The 27,149-nt window shown below is 40.3% G+C and overlaps 5 protein-coding genes across 10 annotated transcripts; 1 reads left to right on the forward strand and 4 right to left on the reverse strand.

Moving 5' to 3' along the window:
- Window positions 1-521: 521 nt before the first annotated feature.
- Window positions 522-3,535, reverse strand: LOC133838106 (LIM and senescent cell antigen-like-containing domain protein 1). Of its 4 annotated transcripts, XM_062269074.1 has the most exons (7): window positions 3,422-3,514; window positions 3,052-3,132; window positions 2,095-2,214; window positions 1,719-2,024; window positions 1,510-1,651; window positions 1,009-1,267; window positions 522-946 (listed from the first exon to the last, which is right to left on the reverse strand). In XM_062269074.1, the coding sequence occupies exons 2-7, from the start codon at window positions 3,063-3,065 to the stop codon at window positions 750-752; spliced, it is 1,038 nt and encodes a 345-aa protein (XP_062125058.1). In that variant the 5' UTR covers window positions 3,066-3,132; window positions 3,422-3,514; the 3' UTR covers window positions 522-749. The 4 variants fall into 4 exon arrangements, with proteins under 4 accessions (XP_062125058.1, XP_062125061.1, XP_062125060.1 ...); XM_062269077.1 differs by lacking the exon at window positions 3,052-3,132 and having other exon boundaries at window positions 3,422-3,535; XM_062269076.1 differs by lacking the exon at window positions 3,422-3,514 and having other exon boundaries at window positions 3,052-3,147.
- A 3,028-nt stretch (window positions 3,536-6,563) lies between these two features.
- Window positions 6,564-9,644, reverse strand: LOC133838101 (autophagy-related protein 13 homolog). Its single transcript, XM_062269067.1, has one exon. The coding sequence runs from the start codon at window positions 9,637-9,639 to the stop codon at window positions 7,987-7,989; it is 1,653 nt and encodes a 550-aa protein (XP_062125051.1). The 5' UTR covers window positions 9,640-9,644; the 3' UTR covers window positions 6,564-7,986.
- A 126-nt stretch (window positions 9,645-9,770) lies between these two features.
- On the reverse strand, window positions 9,771-12,220 carry LOC133838103 (meiosis-specific nuclear structural protein 1). The gene is made up of 2 exons (XM_062269069.1): window positions 11,267-12,220; window positions 9,771-11,209 (listed from the first exon to the last, which is right to left on the reverse strand). Exons 1-2 carry the CDS (start codon window positions 12,134-12,136, stop codon window positions 10,685-10,687), a joined length of 1,395 nt encoding a protein of 464 aa, XP_062125053.1. The 5' UTR covers window positions 12,137-12,220; the 3' UTR covers window positions 9,771-10,684.
- A 511-nt stretch (window positions 12,221-12,731) lies between these two features.
- On the forward strand, window positions 12,732-18,703 carry LOC133838107 (transmembrane protein 47). 3 transcript variants are annotated; one of them, XM_062269079.1, is made up of 7 exons: window positions 12,732-12,885; window positions 15,296-15,591; window positions 15,674-15,765; window positions 15,835-16,021; window positions 16,085-16,234; window positions 16,613-16,675; window positions 16,741-18,703. In XM_062269079.1, exons 3-7 carry the CDS (start codon window positions 15,715-15,717, stop codon window positions 16,899-16,901), a joined length of 612 nt encoding a protein of 203 aa, XP_062125063.1. In that variant the 5' UTR covers window positions 12,732-12,885; window positions 15,296-15,591; window positions 15,674-15,714; the 3' UTR covers window positions 16,902-18,703. The 3 variants fall into 3 exon arrangements, with proteins under 3 accessions (XP_062125063.1, XP_062125064.1, XP_062125062.1); XM_062269080.1 differs by having other exon boundaries at window positions 15,690-15,765; XM_062269078.1 differs by lacking the exon at window positions 15,296-15,591 and having other exon boundaries at window positions 12,736-13,355; window positions 15,690-15,765.
- A 913-nt stretch (window positions 18,704-19,616) lies between these two features.
- LOC133838098 (endoribonuclease Dcr-1) lies at window positions 19,617-27,114 on the reverse strand. Its single transcript, XM_062269062.1, is given in 8 exon segments — window positions 19,617-20,089; window positions 20,149-22,301; window positions 22,365-22,578; window positions 22,580-22,660; window positions 22,662-23,954; window positions 24,017-24,313; window positions 24,566-26,112; window positions 26,171-27,114. Coding segments are annotated over 8 exon segments (6,813 nt in total). The 5' UTR covers window positions 26,979-27,114; the 3' UTR covers window positions 19,617-19,669.
- Between the last annotated feature and the right edge of the window lie 35 nt (window positions 27,115-27,149).

The raw sequence follows: 27,149 nt of genomic DNA on the forward strand, positions 1-27,149 counted from the left end.
ACGAAGACAAATGAGCGCAAATAATAGCGAATTAGTCATGAAAAAGAATCAACAACAAAAATATTGCATCATTTAAAAGTAGGATATCAATTTTATAAAATTGAGAAATAGCACAGGAAGCGATCAAAATTAATTTCAAACAAAACGAACTTTTGTTATCGATACAACGATTACCGATAAGCAACAACAGTTCTATTAACAGCAGCTGAACAGAGCTGTAATGCGTTAACAGCGTCTGGTTGTTGTCTTTGCTTAGCCGTGACACACTTAACATGTTCGCTTCAAAAATGTCGTTAAAATTAAAAATACGTCTTGTTGTTTTAGTTTTTTACTGTATACTCGTTTATATTTTCTTCTATATTAAAAACACATTTATGTACGATTATATATAAATAAAAATTCAATTAAATAACAACATAAATAGCTGCCGAAGAACATCTTTTGATGCACATTTTGCATGTCGTTGTTAGCAATAGGCATTTGTTACTTTAGAAATTACACAGTACAACAAAGTTACACAATTTGCAAAGAAAATATGAAAATATAAGCACAAGATTGTTTTTTTTTTTTTTTTTTTTTAGTTTCAAGGATTAACATTGAATGTTAGAAGTGGACAACTACAAACAGAGAACTAAGCGATCTAAAGATTTTGCTTTCAATTGTGTTGAAGGCACTCGTTGCTGAAAAGGCACGTTTTAACGTAGATTTGTGTTTGGAAATTTGACAGCGGACAGTCTGCTGACCAATCACTAGACATTCTTCTTCATGGTCATCTCGTGGGAGGTGCGCAGACGACGTCGCAGCTCGTTGGGGAAACGTTCATAGCATTTCTTGCAGACGGGCTTCTCATCGTATTCGTAGAATTTTGACTTTTGCGTCATCTTGGTGTCGCACACGGAGCAGGCAAAGTGATGCACACACCACGCCTTGTTCAGCGCAGTAAAAACTGTTGACAGATATACATAAATGTAATTCAATTCGTTTATCAGTTATATCAAGTCTACTCACCATCGCCACCAATGACTTGGTTACACACGAAGCACAGATTGCCAAACAGTTGATGATAATGCGTCTCGCAATACGCCAGACCGCGCTTCTCGTAGTGGCGATGTCCCAGGAAGGGTTTCTCACACTTGGCGCATACGAAATGCTCCACATGCCAGTGCTTGCCCAGCGCTGTGACCACACGCTCCTCAATGGGACGACGACAGGCGCCGCAAATCGGAATCCCCATCTTGTCGTGGCAGCGAAGACAATACAGTTCATTCTGTGCAAAGTAAATGGTATAAATTAGCAATATGGAGACACGCATATCAAATTCTTTGACTGACTTATTTATAAAGTGAAATGTTTACCCTAACGGTAAGATCCAGAAGATTAGATGTTTCCCGTAAGTCAGGGTCTCGTTTGGTAAGCTATGTTCTGTAAGAACTTAAGCCTCCAAACTCTTACCGTTTAGGCGTTTACGTGCAGTCACTACATATATATGTATATATTCCCCACACTCACCATATCATTGGCAGCTAGACCTGGGCGACTCTTCACCTCACGCGCTGTGGCATCCAATTCGGTGCCGCAAGACGAACAATTGAAATGATAACCATGATAGACTTCGCCCCGGAATCGCAGCGGTTCCTCGTCAATCAAACCACTAAAATGATGTTGCAAAGAATGAATCAATGAAATGTTTATGACGTAAGCCTACCACGCCTACTTACTGACACTTTTGGCACACATAACGTCCGGTGATCTCAGCCTTCACCTTGGCATTGCATTCGTGGCAAAGTGCACGATTCTGATTGCGTATAAAGCCACTGTCGGCCAACTCTTTGGCACACAACTGGCAGCGGAAGCATTGTGGATGCCAGCTGGCGGACATGGCCTTGATAACGCGGCCGATAACAAACTCGCCGCACTTGTTGCAACATGGCGCAAAAAGCACATGGAAATCACGTTCGCAGTACTTGCGACCCTCAAATTCGTAAAAAATGCCATCCTGGAACGGACGGAAACACTGAGCACAACTGCAAAGCAAAGAATAAAATGTATGACTAATATGTAGAAGAGAGAGAATATTTTATAATGAATATTTACACAAAGCATTGTGTGTGCCAGAGTTCGCCATTGGAGTTGACAATCTTCTCGGTGGGTTCAAAGCCATCCGCGCATCTCGTGCAATGCATTGCACTCAGCGACATATTGGTAGCCTGGATTCTGTAAGAAAGATGTGAAGATTAGTTCGGGATTTGATGGGATATTTTGAAATTAATTATTAAGCGATTACACTTCGGCTTTGGAGTACATCATGATGGAAGCTTAAAACGCGCAACAACTGTTGGGCAGTGCATGAGAAAGGCAACTGGAAACGAAGGCGACAGAAAACTTTTTTGTTTTGGGCTACAACGAGTTTTGTGTGGATTGCTTATCAAGCCCGCTGTTGACGTCTGCTGAATCATATTACTGACGAATATGCGACAACAAGAAGAAAACAAAATTAAAAGCTTTTACATTCCTTATGGATATAATAAATAAAGCAATTTTGAGTTGCTTTGAAAGTTGAGGCGGCAGTTGAAGTGCAAGCGTTAAACAGTGCAGATGTTGTGTGCTAAAAGGGCAGCGATGTCAGGATTAATCGATAGGTTTTTGAATTTAGCGCCCCACACATAAAGCGATAGGTAAACAACACACAAACACACACACCCACAGTGGCACACATGGACAGTAGTACGCAACGAAGGCGGCGTCTAAAAATAAATTTGAATGTTGCCATGACGTCATCGGTGTGTGTAGTAAACATCTGGCGCGTTAACAGTATGAAAAGTGCAATTTATGCGGGCAGCAAACATCCAGCAGATGCAACAACGAACACAAACAACATGGATTTGCATAATTTGCAATTAAAGTGTGTTTTACGATGTGTTATGGTCAATGGCAAACAGTTAATCTGGGTCACATTTTGATTTCTTAGACACTGGACCACAAAATTAGAAGATGTTACGATGATGTAATTGGGGTTAAAAGTTCTACTTCATTTTAGTTCTCATTGCTTACTGAACGGGTGGCATTTCTGGAATTTTGGCTTTCACTTGTTGCACTCGCGTCAATCAACCCAACGTCTAAGCTCGCTGAAAACTGCAAACAAAATATAGCGTTCGTCAAACTGTGTCGTCTGTGAGATCGTTGCAGACTACTTAGCCGTTTTACGGCTAAATCCGGTTTATTAATATATTTCACAGCTATTTCAAGCTACAATGGACAGCACTGGCATATGTATTTAAGGTAAACGACAACAACACAAGAAAAGTTGTCTTGCCAAATTGGGCGTACACGCGAATTTTGTGTTTCGCACTCAATTCATACTGAACTCTTTAGTTTTAAACACTTTAAGGAGATTTTTAACGTAATTTATTATTTTAATTACCTATTTAACACTTTTTCACAAATTTTCTTGAATTAAATTCTCTTTTTAATTAAGAATTTAATTAACAGAGTCTAAATTAATACATCAGTGTGGCTGCAATCTGAATTTCTAAAATATGCTTTTAAACGCTAGCAGTTACTAACATACAACAGCCCTGGTTTCATTTTAAATTGAATATTGGTATATTTCAAAAATGTTCATAGCTTGAAGAAAAAGCTGAATTATGATAGTTTTTCTATGTATATTATTTTTTTTTCTCACACGTAAATTATTATTTTCCTTTAAATTTATCTTAGTTTTCGAAACATACTGTAAAATATACTAAAAAAGCAACTGTACAGTTTGAGAACTGTACCATATCCCAGGGCTGCCTATATCAAGAGACTGTACAGTTTAAGTGCCATATTAATCGATAGTTTTCGTTATGAGCGCCAACTTTTGAATTAATGGTCAACGCTTTTCAATAGTGTTTATCATAGTCATAATCACTATCTTTGCTCTTATCGCTTTAATTAGCACTTACAATCTTGTACTGTAAAATGATAATAATTGTTAAATACACAACAAGGAATGAGGAAACCACTATGTAACAAACGAATTTGTTATCAACATTCAACACTAAGATTTTTTGATTATTTACGACATTAGAATGTTTACTATATATTGAATAAATATTTTTTCACAATAGTCGAATATTATTATTCTCAAATACAAACATTTGCTGTCAAGTGTGTGAAATGCACTTCCGCCTTGCAGTGCAACTTTTGCAACTTCCGCATTGAAATTTTAATTGCATCTCGTTCGCTATAATTTATACGACTATCCGACTACTATATAGTATAGTCCGTTAAGACATAAACATCAGCTTGTAATTTCATCAAGCTATAGAATTTTATGACACTTTACGCACCTTTATCCCATCGCCCATTTAGCTTCCAGACGTGATTCGATCATTGGCTTTTGTTTGTCCGTCTCATCGCCCCACACATAATGAAAACAAACAAAAGCGAGGCCACCGAAAAAAAAAAAGCAAAATAAAAATGGGTGTCAACGACAACGTCAAGTATACGACGGGGTGGCGCCCCTTACAGCGCGACTAGTTCTGCGAGACAAATGGCACGTAGCAACAGTTGTTTGGGACGCTCACTATAATTAAATTACATAGTGTTTACATTGCTATGTTTCTGTTTTCTAGAAATGTTCGAGCATACCGTTGATAATAAATATAAAATCTCTCTTTCTTGAGATCTATTGAAAGTATCTATCGCAAAGAAAAGGCAATTGTGTCTGCTGTAAGCGGATACAGTGGGTGTCTAAATTTAACTTCAATTATGCTATTTATTATTGCAGCTGGCGCAAAAACCGGCAAACCAGACAAACAACAACTCGCCCCCAGTTTCGAGTGCATGTAAATGCCTCTTACACACATATGCAATCGCGTGAATATGTGTGTGTATGCATGCAAACATATTTATGAATGCAAGCTAAAGCTGTCAAACCAGTTGCTCTCAAACTGCTGCACAGTCATTGATCGTTTTCTTATTGTGGTGAGTGCTCAAAAATTCCAAAAATGTAGCCACATTTTGAGCAGCTTATCGGTATCGTGTTTTGCTTTGCTGCTCTTCTTATCTTGAAATTTCAAAACCAAATTACTCAGCTCAGCATTCGAAATGCCGTCTTTAATTTTTTTTATTTAAGACTTGTTGCTTTGAAGTGATCGAAGATCATTTAAATTGTATTTTCAGTGCATAAACTTCCTCTATGACCCAGAATGAATTAAAATTAATTGACTTTATACGGTTCAACGTGGGTGCACAAAAGTGAGAGTCTACCCACAAAACAGATATGCATAAAAAAAAACAAAACTTGCCAAACCTAGCGCCGGATGTGAGCTGTGTAACTGACGTGGCGGCGACAGTGTGTAGCCTTAGTGGGGGCAGGGGTAACAAATTGGAGCGCAGTGGTTGGTTGCTCGGCTAGCCATAGCAATTACCATTTGTACATGCATATGCATGTGTATGTAAGTTGAGTAAGGTTTGCCATACATACATTTACTCATACATACATTGGAAGACGTACGAAGTCTACGACAAAGCAAACTGCGAAAATCACTTCGCTTGGCAACAATAACAAAGGCGAACAGCGACAACAACAAATCTTGAAGCACAGAATGTGACAGGTGCAGTGTTACCAACGACCTGTTGGGAGGGCGACGGTCACTCTAAAAGTTCCACGACCTGCCAGAATGCAGCTGCCGAATTTGTCTGCCCACCCACGTAACTTGTTTGTGTATGTGTATCTGTGCAATGTGTTAGTCAGATTCATTAGCACTCGAAAAAACAACAACTGAGCAAAAGAGCAGATAGTAGCTAAACAACAGCAACAACAAAAACAGTTATAAGCACATCTGTTTTGTACATATATATTCACAAGTATGCACATATATTGTTAAAAATAAAACTATTTAACCTTAGCGATGTCGTTGCCATAGTGACGTTAATTCGCCGTGGGGACAAAAATTTTTTGCAATTGCAACCAAAAAAAAAACTAAAAGAGACTGATATGCTGACGAGAAGGAGAGGAGAGAGAGCGAGAAATACTGCAATCCATTGGGGGTAGTGATAGTGTGGGACTATTTGCTCTCTTTTGTTTCTTGTTGTTGTTGTTCTTGTGCAGCTGAAACCACAACAAATACACACATGTACATTGTACATTACACAACAACAAAACAATTGGAATAGAAGGCAATGACAAAAAGCAACAAAAAACCAACCAAAACAAGCGACAAGCAGTTAAGCTTTTGGGAGCGAGTGAGAAAGAGATAGAGCAATATCAAACTGATAATCATCACTGCAGAGCAAACGTTGTTTACATAAATATTAGCTTTATATGCGTTATTTACATATGAATATATGCAAAAATGTACGAATCTGACAGCCTCAAGCTTCAAGGTGAATTGTAGGGCAAGTTTGATAAGAAACATTATTATAAAAAAAAAAAAATAAAAATCACTACAAAGCCGATTGTTATATCATCTTGATCGCCTGCTATAGATAATTCACATTTTGTGTTGAGGTCTCGTGATCAGACATGATTCTGACGCACAAATCCACCAAATAAATAAACATTGTGTGATGATGTCTGATTAACAATTTCGTTTAATTTTACATTTCCTTTATGCATTTTGCTTAGTTGTATTTACCAATATTATATTATTTGTAATAAATATATTTGTATATATGCAAAAATTTCGCAATTCGCGGAACCAATAAATAACAAAGCGCATCAATACAATTTAAAGAGTATACAAATATTTTAATATATTACAAAATTTTGCAACAGATTTCCTCCCTGTTTTTTCACTTTTTTTTCGATATATTTACATTTTAATATGTATTGCGATTCGTTACAAATTTGCAAGTACTTTAAATTTAATGATTAAACTCTAAATTTATCAAAAAGCATCTTGGACACTTTTTCGATCAAGTGATACCGAATGAATTTCAATAATTGCAAATATGTAACAATTGCAGCGATATAATAAATGAAAATGAATTTATACATCATGATTAAACAAGTATGCAGTACTATACGATTAGTTAACTATGCTTATTAAGTCTTTCGTTTGACACATACATATTTTTAATTATCTATGCTAATAGTTTGGTTTCTCATTTTTTAAAAAGTACTTATGTTTAAGTTGCTAAATTAACATACACAAAGGAAAGGCAACTGTTGTTTGCTGTCGAACTTACAACTAATCTGAAAGCCAAACTAAATGACAAAATTGTAAATGAAACTTTTAAGCTGCAGTAGAACTTAAGACATATAGATTATATATATATACTATATATTATTGATATACTTGTATATAAAGGCACATGAACAAAGAGAAATACAAAACAACCAAGTAACGCCCCAAATCTAATAACGTATTGTTGTATGAGTAAGTGTTTATGTTTGTGTGAGTTTATGAATGTATGTATGTGTTTGTATAGCTCCCTGCTTGATAAATATACAAAAATTGTGTGTGGAGCAATGATCGTGATCATACTACAGTATAATGCGCTTAACTGCCTCAGTTCTTATCATTTTATGAGTGAAAAAGCTCAATTAGTTGAGTTCGTTTAAGTTAATTGCATTTTGAGGATAACTGTCAAAGTTGAAGATAAAACAGTTGAGCATACTCAACTACCTCATTATTTATGTATATTTAAAGAGAACTAATCAAACAAATGTAATATTTATATGTTATGTTATAAAATTCCAAGAAACTGTAAATTGAACAAAATTCTACTGATAAGTTTAATGCAATTTTTAAGATGACTGAGTAACCTTTTGATATGAAGCTAAGCACATTCTACTATAATAGCAATTGCTTTTCTGAGTTAACTGTCTAATTATTCACTACCAAATTAAGTTGTGGCCACTAAACATATTCTATTGCATTAATAATAGTTTTTGGGATACCTGCCTAATATTTTGCTGAGGCAACTAAGCACATTATGCTTGAATTAATATCGGGTGTGTAACCTTAAATCTCGACATCTACTTGAGCAACTCTCTCAATTGCTCATCTGAAGTCCGCCGCTGCTGCGGCTGCCAGTTGACGAGGAACCGCTTAACCCAAATTGCGAGACAAGCTTATCGTAATCCTCCAGCGATGTCTCAAACTGTTCCAGCTGTCGCGACAAATCATCCATGCTGCCATCGATTGCAGCTGCTGCTGCCGCCGCCGCTGCAGCTGTAGCGGATGCTGTGGCCGCAGCTGTTGCCGCTGCTGTGGCGCCACAACTACTCGCCACTGTGCTCGGTGCCTGCAGCTCCCCAAGACCACGCAATGGTGGTGCATGATAGCATTCCCTGTAGAATTTAGCCAGATCATTTACATGCGATGTAGGCGATGCAAAGGGAAAATGCAGCTCCTTCAGCAGACTATCGTCATCCGAAGACGTAGTAGGCTGCTGTTGTTGCGCTGGCTGAGATTGCTGCTGTTGTTGCTGTGGTTGCAACGTGGGCGCTGAGTTGTGACGAGAGGCAGGTATTAAAAGACTCTTGATGGGCGATGTGGCAACTTGAACCTTCTCAAAGCTCTTGAAGGCCGCTGAATTGTTGTTGATATTCAAGATGTTATTGTTATGATTTAAATTGCCATTGCTACCATTATTATTGTTGATATTTATGTTATTATTGCTGACTGGTGATTCGCATTTGCGATGCAGGGATTCAATGGAATCTTGGCGATTGCAACGCAACAACCACTCAAAGGGCGGCGTCTCGGGCAGCACAAAATCATGCTCCGTAAACTGTCGCAACTTGCCCAGATCCGTAAAAGCGCCCGGTCGCAAAGGCTTCTCAATGTCAATGTGTCTCTTGTCCACCTTCTCGAAGCCATTTGCACCACCAATTCCGCCCAGTGTAGGTGGTTTAAACGAGGATAGCTGCGAAGTGGGCGAATTGGCATCGCTGGCAGGACGAAAGTGATCCGATTTGAGCATTATGGTTCCCTGCTGTGCTGTTGTCGTTGTTCCCGTTGTTATTGTCGTTGCCTGATGATGTCCGGCAGTTGGGGAAATGGTCAACTTAGTGCGATACGCTACTGACATAATCAGTGAGCCCACAATCGTATTGAGCTGCCCAATCTTCACGTGCTTGTGGCCCTCTCCGAGTGTGTGCACTTGTGGTCTATCGACGTAGATGCGATAGAAGATGCCATAGGAGTCGGGACATTGGCGACGCGACAATTTGTAAGCGGGCGTAGTGCGTGTGAGAGATATCAGCGACTTTAGCATGATGCCCATGCGATTGTAGATTGCATGGGAAGCCTTCAGCACTTGATTCTCATTCTCTCCCTTATTGCCCGTGTCCTCTGTGCCTCCTGCTTTATTGTTGTCTAAGGGTAGCAAATCCAAGGACCACACCTCAAGTATCATTTGATCACCTTCACTGGTCTTCAGCGAGATCTCAATGCAGAGCGGCAGACGTTGCATGATGCTGTCGCCGGGTTTCAAGGATAACGCACGCTTCGTTTCATCGAGGACGTCGGGATGATCCTGCACCACAATGTTGAACCAATCGTTGCCAGCCAACGGATTGCATTGGGTTTGTATCTTTTCGCCGAGGCGTGACTGCACCACAACCTGTGTGGACTTCAGTGCCAGGAATTTGATGAATTTCTCCAAATCCTTTTCGGCAGCATTTAACCGTTGTGTCGACATTTTTTTTTCTTATTTGTCTGCTGCGTACAAAGTTCGTTTTTGTTTTTTTTTTTTTTTTTTTTTTTTCTATTTTACACGCTGCTTCCGCGTTTACTACGTTACGTTTTTGTTGTTCGTCGTATTCTCTGGAATTTTTCTTTTTCTTGTTTTTTTTTTTTTGTTTGCGCACCACTTTTTATTTTTGTCTTTTTTGCACTGTAAATATTGTTGACACAGGCATTTTTAATAATAATCACACACGTGCACACTGCAATTTGTTGTTTGCCTGTTTTGGTTTGTCGTTACTTATTTGCTTTTACTTGCTGCTTGAGTTATTTTAGATGTAAATAGCAAAACAAAGATCACTCCCACTTTTTCTTTCTTTCTTTACGTTCCGTCGTCCGCCATTAAACTAAAGCGACTGCGATGTCCTGGTGTTGCCATACCACACGTCTGTTGTGTGGGCTGGTCGCAAGGGTTGCCAACCGCTCGCAGAATATTGAAGAGCTGTCACTATTTTTTAAGAATATTTTTTGATTGTAATAAAGTTCAGCTTTTTAAAATTGCTGCACATTTTTAAAATACAATAATTAATGTACATATGTAAATTATTTTTATTTATATGAACACACAAAATAGTGCGCTTCTACATTTGTATTATGTCTTTAAAATTAAAATATTTTATTGTTGAATTTAACCGTTATTTCATGTGAAATAATAGTAAGCAATTTTCGCATCAATTGCCATCCTTATTTACACAAAATACGCACACAATAGTTATGAATATAATTAGTTTTTATTTTTAAATTGTGAATTTACGGGGTTATGTAAGTGAAATAATATTTATTCATTTGCTAGTGAAAAGTGACGTACGTAGTGGCGTACTGCCCTTGAGCACTTGTTGAGTGGATCCGGCAACATTAGGCCAACGTATGAGACACGTCACGTACGCACTGTGAAGCATAGATCTGGCAACGACAGCCAACGTATGATTCACGTCACGTACGCACTGTGGGCGGTTTTGGGTGATGCGTTTTGAAAATCGAAATGCTCTCTCTTGTAACCTTCACTGTAAGATTTCCGTTTTCCAGCGAATGTTGAAACGCTTACGGTCGGCTTGGGAAAGCGCATGTTTTGGTAGATATTGAAGCACTTCAGCGGGCACAGAACTGAGCATCTTAAGACGCTCCTCTTCAATGCGATGTTGGAGCTCCGCTTCCGATTTGGCTTTCATATCGAAGAACTGGACATTCTCTGCCGCAGCCTCGGCACGCTTGCGATTATTTTCCTCAATCATGGAGAGCAGCAAAGCACCATGTTCCCTGCGACGCGTGCGTTCCTTGGCAATCTCCTCAATCTCTTGACTCTCCACAGTCTCCTGGGTACGCTCCACAATCTGTTGCTGCCGGAGGCGAGCATCCTCCAAGCTGCGTTCGCGCATGCAAGCGCGATAACGTTCAAGCTCCTGGCGTGCGCGCAAACGTTCTAATTGCTCCTGCTCCAACTGCTGCCGATGGCGTTCATCATCCTTGGCTTTGTACTCCGCCTGCAGCAGATCGAGCAGCAGATTGTCGCGCTGACGCTTCACGTTCTAAAAATTGACATCGTGTATTAAGTGAATGCAATTAAAGCGTCGCTCTATGCTCACCTCAATCTCTTGTACTTGTTTCCCAATCTTCAGGCTAATCTGTTCCTGCTTCAATTGCGCTGCTCGTCTCGCCGCCTCGATTTCGTCCTTCTGTTGCGCTCGTTGCGCTTGCTCCTGCTCTAGCTTGGCCGCCATCTCTGCACTCAGCGCTTTCTCGCGCTCCTTGTACTCGTGCTTCTGCTTCATATACTCCAGATGGCACTGCAGATTCTTTTGCTTTATCCTCAGGATTTGCAGTTGCTCCGCTTTGTCTTCCTCCTCGATGCGCCGCTGGATAACAATGCTCTCCTCGCGTTCTGCTGCGGTCTTGACACACTGATGCTTGCGTCGTAGCTGCGTTTGCTCAATCTGGGAAGAGAGACTCTCGCGAAAACGGATTTGCTCCTGCTTCTTAAGCAGCTCTCGCTCCTGTTCTTGGGCCAACTGTTGTAGCCTTTGAGCCTCGGCACGCTCATTGCCCTTCACCTTGGCGTCCTTCGCCAGCTGACGGTTCCTGTGACGCTCAACCATGTGCTCATCTAGCTCCTTTGTGATGGCCGCCAGGCGCAGTTGCTCAGCTAAAATTCGTAGCTCTTCGCAGTCGTTGCGCAGCTGTTGACGTCGCGTTCGATCCACAAATTGCTGTTGTTTCAGCTTCTTCAGCTCGTCGGACATGGCAGTTTCGAATTGGACAGCTTGTTGCCGTTGTGGATTCTCTTTGGATAGCACCGAGTCCAGCAGCCGGGTTTCGTTCATCAGAGTGCCAAAGAATTTTTCGTTTTTGTAAACAAGATCCGCGTCAACGGACACTGAGAGCTTGGGACGTCCCGTGATAATAATTGCCGGAGCTTGGTCCCTAACGTTCGATAATGCTTTTACGGTCGTTTCCATGGTAACAAAATGCGTATCAAAAGAAAAACAAACTAAAAAACAAAAAATATTAAAGTCAAAATGAAAACAATAGCAACAACTGATTGATATCGATAAATGGAGGAGAATCGAGTATCAAATAAAGGATCAAGCGGCTGAAAAGGACATTTATGCTTCACTCAAAAATGACTCCTTGCATCTTGAATATTTTATTGTATTGTTATTAATTCCTTTAGTGAAGAAATTTAAAATATTTCTTGCATTTATGTCACAAAAATCCGTCAGAAACTTTAAATAATGACTGAAAAGCATCGATACTCTTCAATAGTAACGTTTTTCTGCCTTCGATGGAGTTGCCACTTATTGTTGTTATAAACCAAGTACTAAGAGTACATCATCGATATAAAGTTGTGTCTTGTCTATGTTAATTTTACATAACTTCGAATGAAGAATTAATGGGTTGCTCATTTATTGAGCGAATAAATGCTACATTTACAAATTTTTTGGCTATTTAAAATGAGAAGCCTCTATAAGTTCGTTTCGCAAAATATACCGCAATATACCAATTAACAAAAATTGCAATAACATCGATATATAGATTGTGTCGATAGTGTCGTCGATGTTTCTCCACCTCTAAATATTGTTGACAACCCCTCTGCAAATATAATTATTTTTATTATTTTTGTTTATTTTCAATGTAAAAATAATCGCGCAATTGTTAAAGTAAAAATGTGAAAAACGCAAGCTAAGCGCTTCCTACAGCAATAAGCGTAAGTGAGAGATTGCAAATATATACACAACTAAAAAGACAACGGCAGCGCCATTTTCATCACAACCAGAGACGACGAAAGTGAAAAGCTGGGAAAACAGAATAGAGAAAATAGCAGTGCATTATTTTTCCCATATCTAAAACTGTGTCACAAATTAAGGTTTCCCCAAAACAGAGCAGAGTGTATGTGCGTATGTGGTGTGCGTGTGGATAATATTATTATTGAGAAAAAATAACAGCGAAAAAGATGACGGAAATGTATAAAAAACAACAACAGTCTATGCAGCCTACGCAGCAACAACAACAGCAACTACAACATCAACAAGGCAGCATTGGCATCTATAATACTAACAAAATGAACGTAATACCAAATTATACGTTGAGTGGAATGAGCTCCTTTGATGCCGAATCGCTGCCTGATTATTCAGAGTTTGATTCCGAATCGGTAACTTTGGATTATTACAAGGAAAGGTATTTAGCCAACAACAACAGCAACGATGTCAATAACAACAACAACAATGAGGACAATTCGTATTTTGTCTGCAATTTTGTTTTGGTTCCATTTCTACTTGCAGTTGTTGTTATTGTCGATTTCGTGCCCCAATTTCTATTTTGTGTTTGTGTTTCGTTTTGTTCTATTTTGTTTTTGCATTTTCGCTATCCATTTTAAATGCTGATCCTGTTGCCATGCCCATCGCACATGCTCAGAACACACACACACACACAAACAGACCGACACACACACAGATGGTATAACACATACTATAGTATGCAAATCTTTTCGATTGTTCAGCTATAAATAGTGCCAGACTTCTTCTGTCTGGCCCCCGTCTCGATAGAAACCCAGAAATTAGCCAAATTTTCGTTGTCTTTGTCTAGTATTAAACTCGCTCTCCTCTCACCTCCTTTCTCGCCTCCTTTAATGTCTGTTTTGGACATCATCTGCATATATGTATATACTTAACTTATACTTATATGCATAGTTCAACCTTCTTGACATTTCCCTATGCATAATTAATGATGTGCGCTTGGTATGTTGTGCATTGACTTGCAGTTGTTGCAGTTGCAGTTGCAGTTTTATGGTTGCTTCACCTCCCACCTCTTATCATTCATTGACTTTTCCTCATTTGGCTTTAATGGTTTCCCGTTGCATATTATTCAGTTACCTTTTCACTCGTGACAAATTTACTCAGTTGTCACCCAACCATTGCAAATATTAATATTTGATCAGTGTTTATCAGTCGAAGTAAACATTTGTGCTGTAAACATATTTGCAAATTTAATCTCTCATGTGAAAACTTATTCAACTGCATATTTGTGTAGATATTGAAAGCTATTTGAATTACACCAGACTGAAATTTCAATAAATCATTTATTTATTTATTATTTGAAGCTTAACAATCAATTTAATAACATTGGATGAAATAAATACAAATATAAATAAATTATAAAGCTTTTAAAAATATACACACAGAAAGTTAGGTAAATTCATTTATTTTATTTGTAGATTCTAAAAGATTACAACATCGGCCTAATTTGATGGGTATTAAATTTAAATGTTATTGATTTATGTATTACACTATTTAAATTATACTGACAGAAAGTTCGATCAATTTAATACTGACTTTTACAATACATTCTGTTAATGAATGGTTATCCTTTTGCATATTTTTGTGGTTCAGTAAATTTTTGTATACCTAGTAAATTATATAATTTTAATTAAAAAAAATATATATATACATATGTTTAAAATATAACAAGAGGAATTTATTAGAGCTATTAAGAGGAAGGCCAATTTAAAACCCGACTATAAATTCATTAAATTAATCTTATGATTGACGTATTTTCACTGATTTTCTTAGTACATAAGATTTGTATTTATATATAGTAAATTTTTGTAAATCTTGTAAATTATAATATCTTTTTTTAAGAATATATTACATTATATATAGTATTTGATTTCGCACAAGATTGCTGCAAAGATTTTTATAAAACAAAATTGGGACAACAGAAATGTTTCTTGTGGCTGTTATCATTACGAAAGTAATCAGAATTTTGTTGTCAAGTCGCAAATGAACCGAATCAACAGTTATTGAAGCGTAACTCATTTTTGCCCTGTTATCGTAGTCGGTTTAAACGTTGATCGTGAATTTGGTCAGTTGTTTCCTGTGGTTCCCCTCATTTTATATTATAATACCATTTTATAGAACACTCTTGATTGCCTGGGAATGTCGCTTTGCATGTTGCTGCTATATTTATTTTGTTTTCTCAGCTGATTGTTTGTATTTATTTTTATTGTATTTTATTATGGTTTACACCTAGACACAAAGCTGCCTTCACTAATCGAATGATACCAATTTTATCTCTCTCCTCCATGCTATCCGATTTAAATCCAAAAAAACAAACAACAGATGTTGAAAAGGCTGCCGCCAGCATATTGAAATTGAAAACGCATTTGAAATCATAAATCGCAGCCGCTGAACGCTAAAAAAAAATTAATAATTAAGTGCAAATTTTGCAATTAAATTATTTGATTCGTTATATTCCAAGCCAGAGTTATCGTTACTCCCAAAAAAAAAAATATATATATATATATATAACTATTATATATACTCCACATACTCCATATACTAACCAAAACGCATTTGCAACGCATTCCAATTAAGTATTTTGCGCAGGCAGACGTTTTGCCTGATTAGTTTATAAGGTAAGTGCCAAGCACCTGTTTCATTTGATATTCCATTTTCTGTTGATGCTCATGAACCTCACATATTCATGCACTAATCTAGGCATTTTTCTATTAAGTGTACTACGTCCTGGAGCGGACAGAATGGCGCCGACAACGACAATTGAAACCATAACAATCACAAGGCCGCTCAAGGTGCGTAAAAGTTGAAGATTTTTTTCTATTCTAATAATATCAATACAATTCAACTCTTTCCAATCTTAGGTGATTGCATTTATCTGTGGCGTCATCGTAGTGGTCCTTATGATCATGGCCCTGGCATCCACAGACTGGCTAATGGCCGCCGGCTGGCGTCAAGGTCTCTTTGTGCACTGCATCGAAGAGGACTCGATGGCGCCGCTGCCATTCAATATACAGGATCCTCCTGGCTGCTATTGGACCCGCGATATTGGTAAGCTTGCAAGTTTTGTAACTTAATTTTACGTTTTTAATCATTCCATCTTTTGGTTTATAGCCTACATCAAGGCCACTGCAGCGCTTTGCATTATCACATTGATAACGGACGTGATTGCCACAGTGCTGACAGGATTGGGTCTCAAGACACAGAATCACAATCTCAAATATAAATTCTATCGAATAGCTGTACTCGTCATGCTCGTCTCATGTAAGTATAAATTATACTTTAACTACGTCAATAAATGCAAAAATTCCGGTTGTTGCCTCGAAGTCTTTTAACATAAATGCTTAGTATAATACCCCCAAAGGCCGATCAGTTTTATGTTTTCAATATCAATCAGATTTTAATTGTTAGTTAAAGGCCGATCAGTTTTATGTTTTACAGTTTATCAACTCAGAAAATATATTTCATTATTTCTATTTGTCTATTTACTCAGAACAATATAGTTTATTCAACACGTATATTTCACACAATTGCATCACTTGTTATATAAATGATGTGTGGCCAATTATTTTTATTTCTATACTTTAAATTCATAATAATAATAATAATAAGATTATTAATAAATCTGTCTCTTTTTTGTAGTGCTGGCAGTTTTGTCCGCTTTGATTGTCTATCCAGTCTGCTTTGCAGGCGAACTCACAATGGGTAAGCATTTAATAACAACGTAATTGAATTAAACTCACCAATTGCATTTTCTTTCATGCATAAAGCGAATCGACGAGTATGGGAGTTTGGCTGGGCCTATGGCGTCGGCTGGGGCGCAGCTATATTCCTGTTTGGTGCGGTGGTTTTGCTGCTCTGCGACAAGGAATCCGAGGAGATCTACTATAAGGAGAGGAAAATTGTACATGAAAACCAAATGCGCGCCTAGGCAAGGCCGCACGACCTGCCTGACGTCGTTCTTTAGACATAAGCATCTAGCAACCAATACATATACACTCACACACACACACAGACACTCACAGACGTATATAAATTTCGATTAGAATCCGACTCAACAACAACAACAGAAAAACAGAATAATTTTCAATATCGAATTTCTTATAAATTCGACTAGATATTTGAAGCCAAAAAACGAAAAACAGAAAATTGTGACGACTCCCCTTTTCCCACTGTACTGGGTAATAATTAGTTTATGTGACGTTAGTTTTTCCTCCCAATTAGTTTTCTCCCCATATTGTTTCGAAAGGTAATCTATCTATCTACCATAAACACACTCACACACATACACACATACTTGCGCCGCATTTCACATATAATCGAATATAAACTTGAAATCGTGTCCAACATATACCTAACCTACCTATATAACATATATACGTACATACATATATAGTATATGGCAAAAGCATAATCGTAAATCGTTTAAGGAAATTGTAGCCGATCCTTAGTCAACTGTCTTTGGCATAAATTGTACTTTACGTAAACTTATATAAACGACCATCATGAAAACTATCCAACTACAGACATACCTAGAAAGGAAAACAAAAAACAAATATAGAATGCATAAAGTCGCATAGTCATTACCCGGAAAATATAAACATACATATACATTATATACATGTAACCTATCTATAATCAAACATTCAACTCGCCCTCCCAAAACAAAAGCGAAAACATTATTTTGACGATTTGATCAAAAGTTACCAACTTCGAACAAAAATGAATCAGCTCCCACAAAACATAACGATTACGCTTTCAAACAAAACGATTTCTTCTATGTTTCCGATTTGCAACGTTAGCTTATTATTATGTGTATTATGTTGTGTGTCAGAGATCGCTATATAAGACCCCAATATACTCGAAAATATATTTATACGAAATGATATGATATATATAATTTATCAACACACCTTTTGTAAAATACTTAAACCGTCCCGAAATGCCACTCCTCAGTTCACATGTCTTAATGTTTAAGTTGACCTCTCCTATATGCAATATTTTTTTTTAAATGTACTCAATTTGACAGCTTGTTTTTTAACAACAATTATATTTATTATTACATTCTAATTTATTATTGTACAATTGCAACACTTTTAAACATATCACACAACCAATTTACGAATAATAAACACGTTTTTGACACCTTTTGTTAACAAATTTTATGCAATTATTTTATTTTTGAAAATACATACATACACATACACACGTATTTAAAACATATACATTAAACATCGCATATTATTAGTTTTAAGATTACGTATACGTAATGAGTTGAGTTCAATGCTGAGTTATTAAAGACTTTGTTTCTAAAGCTTTTGGTATGTTGAATATATTTTGAAAGTGCCCAAAAATATTTTCCAATTGCTCAAATTTCAATCGTTCTTTAGTTTCATTCGGTTTTCCTTCTTTCAAATACGACAATTGACATACAAATTACCAACAATTGCAGACAGAGTTTTTTAGATCAAAAATCAATGCCAACAGTAAACAAAATTTCAAAAATAAAAAACGCGACGTAAATTACAAGAACAATTACAACAAAAATAAATACACTTGCATTAACATTCATATATAAAGAAGTCATTGAACAAATCGTAGGCAGGAACGTGCGGTGAAAAAGGAAATGAGTAAAACAAAAAACGAAACGAAGAAGAAACAGAGAGAAAGTGAGAGAGAGAAAAAAGAATAAGAAAAAAAACAAAAGAAAAACGAGAACAAGAACAATTAATATCGAGTATGAAATTAACAATTATACCAAACAATTTTAATTAACTAAACTATACTTAAGTAAGGTTAAAGTATGCAACTATTATTAAAAACACAAAACAAAAACAAATTCAACAGAACATAATTAACGAAACAATTATATAATTATAGTATACTCAAATGTGAACTTTTACGAAGCGTTACAATTTTTTTTAATTGTAAAACGAATGCAAAATTAGCAATTAACAACATGTAACACACAAAACTCCCATTTTATTTGAACATTTTGAAAAAAGAACAAAATTAATAATGAAAAAATGCATCACGATTTTTATGAAACAAAGAGAACTTATCAAATTTATTGCTAGTGATCGTATATTAGCCACATACAACATATAAATTTACCTATTTTATAAATTATGTAATTCTCCATATTACAGTTTTTAAGTATGACTCTATATATTTGACAAAACAACGATTGTCTGGAGATCCGCCTCCACCGCCCCACCCCATTACCACATAATTCCAATCGGTTATAAATAATGTAAATATTTCGGCCAATCCATTTCCGTTCCAAAGTTCATCGAATTCAATCAACTAAGTAAAGAAACATAAAAAAAACAATTGAGCATTGTTAGGCCCATATTAACAATTACTAAGAATCTAAGTACTCATAAACAAATACACACACTCACACATAAAATACATAAAATAAATAGATTTAGTTTGTCATTCCATAATCAAAATTTATTCACGATATGTACCAACCAAATACATAACCCACTAATGTATATGACATCCACAAAGGTTATTCAAATGGCATTTTATTTACTTGGAAATCAAAGAGCAAAACAATATGGTATTTTTTGGGAAGATTGGTATATTTGAATTTAAAAAAACAATTAGATGTTGATATGGACACTACATAGCAACACACTACATCGTATATGAATTGTATGTAAATATTTCACTACTGAGTTAGTTGCATCATTACATAATTAGTCTTTTTTTGGCTATCAAGCCCTGCTTCTTCAATTGTCGCAACGCGCACTTGGCCGCCGTGCATTTGGCAATGCGATAGTTGCGCCCAATGCCACGGAACGTGCCCTTGCAGAAGACATCGACGGTGACACGAACTCGTCGTCCGTCCGCCAGTTTCTCGGGCTTGCCAAATTTGGCTGTCTCGGGCTCCAGCTCGAGCAGCTCGCGTATGGGTGACTTTGGCACAGAATTGCTAAATTGTTCAATCTCCGGCTTCATCATGTTGCTGTAGACCTGCCACACCACATCTAGTGACATGCTGGAGTCTAAAAATATTGCACCTGCAATTGATTCGAATACATCGCCCAATGCCTTGGGCACCTCTACATCTTCCGCATCGTCGCATTCCTCCTCCGACAGCAGATAGTACTAAAATTTGTTTAGAATATTCATTATTTGTTGACAATCATTATTTTATCGCAACTTACCTCTTCACTGATGCTGTGTCCATTCTCCTGTTGAATGCGCACAAAGCGATCGATGACATCGTTTAGACCCGGCGACAAATGCCGGAAATACTTATGGAAACCGTGTCGCACAGCCAACGAGGCAAATATAGTGTTGTTCACTAGAGCCGAGCGCAGATCAGTCAATGCACCCGGTGAATGTTGTCTGGGATCCTCGTATAAATGCCGTGTTATCAGATAATCGAGCACAGCATCGCCCAGAAATTCCAGACGCTGATAGCAATCAGTCAGTCGATTTGGCGTGTAGCTGGCATGCGTCATAGCCTGCAGCAAATAGGAACGATCACGGAATCTGTAGCCCAAGCTTGCCTCGAATTCTTCGAAGCCGCTGAGCAGATGCTCCAGCTCCGCGTTGGCATTGGGTGCAAAGTGCAGCAGCGGACTGCGCGGCTTTGGCCAATCCCCATAGACGGTGACCATATTCTGGGCATTTGGCTTTGTAGTGCCCGGTTTACTTGGCTCTTCTTCCGTGGGTTGCTTCAGTTGATAGGGCAGCACTCGCACACCCAGCCAGGCCATGAAGAGCAATGCTCCCCGAGGTCCACACTCGATCAAATAGGCGCCTATCAAAGCCTCTACACAGTCCGCAATTGATTTGTCCGGTATGCTGTGCTGTGACACCAAATTATAGGGTATAAAGCAACTGAAATCGCTGGTTTCATTAGAGTCATCCAGAGCAGCAGCATTTGTTGCCTGCTGCTGTGGACCAGCTGTAGGAGCTTGCTCCAAGCTGGCAGCCAATCCCAAAGCCTCCGCTTTTTCGCGCACCAACTCACAGATTTGGGAGCTGCTCAGGTTTTTAATGTCAAGCAGATCGGCCAGCTTCCAGTGATGCGTCGGTATCTTGGCCTCAATCAGCGCCTTCTCCAGCTCCTTGGGCACATAGTAGCACGGTGGCAACCAATTGTCATGCGGTTCAAATTTGGTTGCTATCATATATTCGCCCAATCGCTTGCGTCGTCCCAGCCGATATAGATTAAGATTGGCCACCTGCTTGGAGCGCAGATGACTCAGTTTGCCCTCATGGACATTCTCATAGGTGATGTACAAATACGTAGTAATGGCATACTTCAAAAACGAATCGCCAATCGTCTCCAGTCGCTCTAGATTGATGCCATCGTTGGCATTGGACATGGTGAGTGCCTGCAGTATGATGCTGGGACTTGGTCCTGGATGTCCCTCCAGCTCTGGCTGATGATCGAAGCTAAAGCTGGCCCCAGGCAAACTGCTTAATGCTGTCTTGGTATTCTTGCTGCCCGACTCTGCATTGATTTCCACTTCCAGCTTAAACTGCAGCTTAAGTTGCTTTTTGCTCAAGTCGAGTCGATCGTGATCGTTGTAGTTGTCAAAGCTATCGCCACAGCCCAACACATCATAGCTTTCATTTTCCGTCTGCTGATGCTGATGAAGCCACTCCATATTGAACTCAATGAGATCGCAGAGCTGCAATTGTCCCTTGGCATCAAGTCTTGCCAGCACTTGTGACTCTGTTACGTATGGCAAAAGTTCCTTGAGCAGCTCCATTTGCAGACAAGCTGCTTCCTGTTCGGCCAGCGATGAGACGCCTTCTTTACGCTGCAGCGCCAAGTCTTGATCGTGAGGCACCAACATGCCACTGCTCTCAATCTCTGACTTGAAGCGTACAATCGACTGATCATAGTTGGCTGTGCTCTTCTGCGCCGCCTGTTCAAAGTTGTAGCCAATGAGCAGATTCTTGGTCTCCTGGTATTGTCGCTCGTTCGCATTTGTTGCCTGTATGATGGACAATTGCTTCTGCCGCTTCTCCAGCTCTTGTGCCGTTTCGATGGCTTCCGCTTCGTTCTTTGAGGTGAATTCAATGTGACCAATGTCATCGGCTTCATCATCATCGTCTGAGGAGTAATGGCGAACTGGTCCCACATGATCATCGTCATCATAGCTAGAGCTTAGCGAGTTATCCGAATCATAGTAACTATACTTTGGCTTTGCTTCGGTTTTAGAGCCGCCAGCTCCAGCAGCTGCACCACGTGGCTTGCGTGGCTGCTGCTGGTTGGAATTGCTCGCCGACTTCTTGAAGCCACTGCTGTTGCTCACATCCCAGAAGGTGGGCGATCCATAGCGAGTTTGCTGATCGCCTGTAAAAATAAATCCAATATGCTTAAGATTCATAAAAGTTTAACAACATGTCTTGCACTTACAGAACTTTACATTGGCCGGCAGCTTGGGCAAATAGTCCTCGTCTTCCTCATCTTCATCGCCCTCCGAGAAGCTTGCAATGTCATCGGCCATGTCATTTGACCAGGTACCAATTTCAATGAAGTCATCAGCATTGCCCAACTGCTCTTCGCCTTCAATGACCAATTCAGTGGCAGTCTTGGCAGCCTTTTCCAATTGGGGTTCCTCTGCTGGTTCAGCTTCTTTTTTTAACCTGCTGTTCCTCGTCTTCGTTGGTGATCTCCTTGTTTGTTTTCTGCTTGGATTCCCGTGATTTTTTTCAGCACTTCCGATAAACTCCAGCCAAAGTCTAGCATGGGCCACTCGAATGACTCGTCGTCGATCTTTTGGCGTCCCAAACCCAGATCTGCGGAAACTTTCTTGCGAATATCATCAGCCAACAGCAGACCATTGATGCGATAGAGAATACAAGGCAAGCATACCGCTGTGCGCCACAAGGAAGCAGGAAACGGATGCACGGTGCACAACTCGGGCACCAGAATTTGCTTCTGCTCGAGATTTTCACGCTTGGCACGTTTCGTTTCCTCAGAACTTGTGGGCAAGGCGACACCCTTGCGATTCACATAGCGTGGCGTGAGGAAATTCAAGCGAGCACTTGTGTGATCCACATCTAGCAACGGTTGGGCGGTGTTTTGTATGGTCAGACCATATTTGACCAAATAGTAATGTTTGAAGGTGCGATAATTGTCGCCTGGGAAGCAGCTGAGTGGCGACAAATGTGGACAGATCTCGGCTACATAGAAATACTGTGGTTGATCCTGATTGCGATACCAGGGCATAACGACCGCGTCCTGAAAACGCTGTGCCTCAAACGGTTGTGCTTGCCGCTCGCCCTCGGCCACGGGTTGTGGCATCATGTTACCTGTGGCTTGTATTAGTTCGAGAAATTTCCAGTCAATCAGACGATCATCTTCTGTCGTCCTTACGGTGGGCACAATGAACACACAATTCTCGGTGGAATCGGGATCGAAAAGCATGAGAAACTTTTGCAGTCGTAGCACATTGGTGAACGTATAGTTAAGGAAGACGTTTATGCATTCGATCTGCTCTTGTGTTAGCACAACTCGTTCGCGTGCCAACTCTAGGGACACTTTCACCTCGCCGGAGCGCGTAAATATGGAGAATGCACTCAGCTTCGGAATACGTTTCTGCGTGAGTATGCCAAAGCCCTGCTGGGCCTCCTCGGGTGGATAGATTTTGCGACCTCGTGTGTTTTGCTCCTCGGGTATGGGACACTGCAGCGTCAGTTGGATAAAATACAAATAGCAGGGCACACCAGCCTCTGGTCGGCAATCACAAAACTCGGAAGCAATGCGCTTGTAATAGTATTGACGTCGTTTCGTCGTGCCCGGACGTGGTTCATCGTTTTGCAGCACAATCTGCTCATCCTCGGGCTCAAGATCGAAGCATTCCCAATCCGATTCCAAGGCGCGAAATCCCTCCTTGCCAATGGGCTGCAGCTGATCATCCAATTCGCCTATTCTATGTAGTTCCACGCAGGCCTGCAACGCGGCCAGTCGACGTGCCAAGGTCTGTGTTGGCATTGGTAAACCCTGGTAAAAAATACAGCAAATTAGTAAAAGTAATAAAATTGTTTGAGGCTGCTTGGACTTACAATAATATCATGCTTCAATGGCGAGTTAATGGGCAGTCGCAATGTGTACTGATAGAGTGTGACACCTTGACGCTCGGAGCGTGCACAGCGCCATAGTGCAGTCAGCTTAGTAAATGTGTCGCTGGGCAAGCGGGCGCAATACTTGTTGACAAGGGCTATGGCTGTGCTGAGATCCACCGAGGCGCCCGTCGACAGCTGTGGCTTGGGTCGATAGGCCGCCAAGCAGCCTGTGTAGCGCTCTGCCTGCTGCTGCTCGGACTCTGCTGGTTCCGTGTTGGCGCATTTTGAGAGAAGCATCTGTAAGCGAATTATAGGTTAATATAGTATATATAAAATAATAAGAAAATTGCTGAGTGTATTTCTCAGTTAAGTTAAGACTTAAACCATAGCCCGTATAACAACCAGTGCTCATCGAAGACAGAAGCCCCAATCACATTTGAACATTATTTGAGACCTCTATCGTTTGATCACGCATATGTGAACTTAATGGTGTCTCTCCTAATTTGTACTTCTATAACAAGAATTATCTACATTAAATATCCGACTTACCTGCTCAATCTCGCGATACTGCGCCATTTGATGAACCAGTGCTTGCGTCGTGTTGGCCAGACTTTCATTGGTGTCGCCAGACGACGTCGTCATCTCCGGCTCTGGCATTGCACTTAATTCACATTCGAAGCGTTGCTTGGGACGTCGCTCGGCACTTCTGTCGCTCGGCGTGGTGTTTGTCAGACTGATGGCTTCATCGCTTGAGTTGCCGCCATCTAATAAACTATTTACTGGCACTTCGTCCTGAATCTCCTGCAACTTGATGTCACATGCCGTGGGTGGCTGATTGCTAAACACCTCGGGATTGAGTATTTTCACAGTGCCACGCGCCGTGCCAAATGTATAGGGATCCGAAGCCAGAGAATTGGGAAGAGCCGAGTCGTCAGAATCGCTGTCCAACTCCTGCTGTGCCTCATCCGACGATGTGGCGCAAATGAAACGATGACTTTGCTCGTTCAACTGCACTGCAGCGTCAGCTGTCGTTGGTAGCGTCTCATCATAGCTAGGTGCCACAAGCATCACATGATAGGCGGGAGCAGCGCGTGCTCGACCCTTGCATTGCACATAGCTGCGATAGGTGATGGGCGGATCCCAGCGTATAACCAGATTGCATTTGGGTACATCGATGCCTTCCTCCAGCACCGAAGTGCCAATGAGCAAATTACAATCGTGCATACGAAAGCGCTTCAACACCTCCTCCTGGCGTCGATGCTCCTGCTCCGCCTCCTTGGGCTCGGTGGTGGGATCAGCTACTCGATCCGTGGTATACTGACAGCGTAAAAACTTGAGATCTGGATCACGTCGGCTCATCTCCGTCAGCAGTTCAAAGAGCACACGTGCCGTATGATTCTGATTGCAGTAGATGATTGCACACAGCATTTCGCTAGAATCATGCTGATAGCGGTTGTGCCGCCTCGAGTGGACACGTCTTCTCGTGTGCGTCTGTGTGCCGGTTTTGGACTTGCTTGTGCTCGTCGCCGAGGGTTGTGGCAAAGGCGCAGGCTCTTCTACATTACTCTTAACAGTCGTCTCCTTTACTTCTTTGCTCTCTGCCGGTTGCAACAGCTGCTCCAGATTGTTAACAAGCGTACGTGTCTCTGGGTTTGGCTGCTCTACCTGCTGTTCCAATAGTTGGCATTTAGCTTTGAGTGCATGCGTCAATTTATTGAAATCCGCCTGCTCCACCTGATGGCGCATCTTTCGCATTCCATCCGTCTGATGATGCGTCTCGCTTGGTTTAAAGCAACGCAGAACTTTGAGCAGCCGACGCACCTTCGGGCTGGAGTAGCGTTCGATGGTTGAGCGTGGCTCTTCGGCCAGCTGCTTCTGGAATGTTTGATCACAGAGTGCATGGACTTGGACCAAGGCTGTGTTCACCAGACAGAAGAGCAAATAATGCCGTTCGTGTGGTGTCTTCACCTTGAGCTTCTCGATGCGTTGATAGAAATGATGGGCGGCACGCTGTGTGCCCCACGGACCCATCTCATGCAGCACAGCGAGCAGAGAATCGAGTACATTGAGCGGATCTAGCTTGGGATCGGGAATATCTAAAAATAAAAGCCATAATTAAAATATTGTACAACATTTACGACGGCAAAAACAAACCCTTTAAGTCCTCCATGAACTGATCGGTGCCATAGATCTCGAAGGGATCGTAGCGATGATCATTAAGGAACAATTTATGCGTATTCAGAATGTCGGCTATCACATTGGACAACTGGTCCATTTCAAAGGGAGCACACTGCACAATATACTCCAACGGTTTGGCACAATAACGCAGCACCGTGACAATATCGCTTGCTGTCTCTATGCGACACATCATGCGCTGCTCCAACGTATCTAGCATGGCATTCAGCTCTTCCAGCTCACAGCCAGCGCTATGCAATGGTCCGGCCAAGCCCAAGATGCGAGGTCGCTCATCTGATTGCACCGGCAGCATAAATTGCTCGAAGATGGGTAAAATGGTGCGATAGACTGCGCTATCATGACAATCCTCGAGCACAATGAGTTGCACTTGGCTTAGCAGAAGCGCTTCCGATTTAAACAAACTAAGTAACGTGTTGGGCTGAAGTATGATGACATTGTATTGCGTCCAGCAATATTCATCATCAGGTGGCAGCTGCTCCTCGCGCTGCTGCCACACTTTGAGATCGGTGAGATGGGTGAGCATTGTGTACATTGATGTATCCTCCGTATTTAGCTGGCAACTCAAGTAAACGCTTACTTTGCCCGTGTGCCGACCACGTTTGGACATCTCCTGAAGCAGCTTGAGGGCTATAAATTCCTTGGAGCTGCGATGGCCTAGGCAGATGATGGTGTTGCGCTCAAAGGCGGAGGCCAAGAGTTCCACTTGGAAGTCACGCGGCGTAAACACCGTGGTGTGGAGGTTGTTGTCGCACCAATGGAAAGCCATGCTGACATTGGTGTCTGTGTGTGCAACAGGCTGTGAGGCTATTTACTATTACGGAGTTACTACACACAATGTGGATAAGGTGGGCAACAATCCACGATGTGGGAAACGCCGGCTCGGGTATTTTTTTTTATATCATCGATATATACATCGATTAATGGCAATGTATTTGGC

This window comes from Drosophila sulfurigaster, chromosome 2R (genome assembly GCF_023558435.1).
Source record: "Drosophila sulfurigaster albostrigata strain 15112-1811.04 chromosome 2R, ASM2355843v2, whole genome shotgun sequence".
Lineage (NCBI taxonomy): Eukaryota > Metazoa > Arthropoda > Insecta > Diptera > Drosophilidae > Drosophila > Drosophila sulfurigaster.

What these genes read in the sequence shown, in the direction of transcription:
- LOC133838106 (XM_062269073.1), bottom strand. Translation starts at nt 2,307, where the DNA reads ATGATGTACTCCAAAGCCGAAGT. An exon ending in TATGTGTGCCAAAAGTGTCA is followed by an intron (nt 1,652 to 1,718) that starts GTAAGTAGGCGT and finishes ACATCATTTTAG; the next exon opens with TGGTTTGATTGACGAGGAAC. An exon ending in CCAAGTCATTGGTGGCGATG is followed by an intron (nt 947 to 1,008) that starts GTGAGTAGACTT and finishes ATCTGTCAACAG; the next exon opens with TTTTTACTGCGCTGAACAAG.
- LOC133838101 (XM_062269067.1), bottom strand. Translation starts at nt 9,639, where the DNA reads ATGTCGACACAACGGTTAAATGCTGCCGAAAAGGATTTGGAGAAATTC.
- LOC133838103 (XM_062269069.1), bottom strand. Translation starts at nt 12,136, where the DNA reads ATGGAAACGACCGTAAAAGCATTATCGAACGTTAGGGACCAAGCTCCG. An exon ending in AACAAGTACAAGAGATTGAG is followed by an intron (nt 11,210 to 11,266) that starts GTGAGCATAGAG and finishes GTCAATTTTTAG; the next exon opens with AACGTGAAGCGTCAGCGCGA.
- LOC133838107 (XM_062269078.1), top strand. Translation starts at nt 13,132, where the DNA reads ATGACGGAAATGTATAAAAAACAACAACAGTCTATGCAGCCTACGCAG. An exon ending in TTGGATTATTACAAGGAAAG is followed by an intron (nt 13,356 to 15,689) that starts GTATTTAGCCAA and finishes TTTTCTATTAAG; the next exon opens with TGTACTACGTCCTGGAGCGG. An exon ending in CTATTGGACCCGCGATATTG is followed by an intron (nt 16,022 to 16,084) that starts GTAAGCTTGCAA and finishes TTTGGTTTATAG; the next exon opens with CCTACATCAAGGCCACTGCA.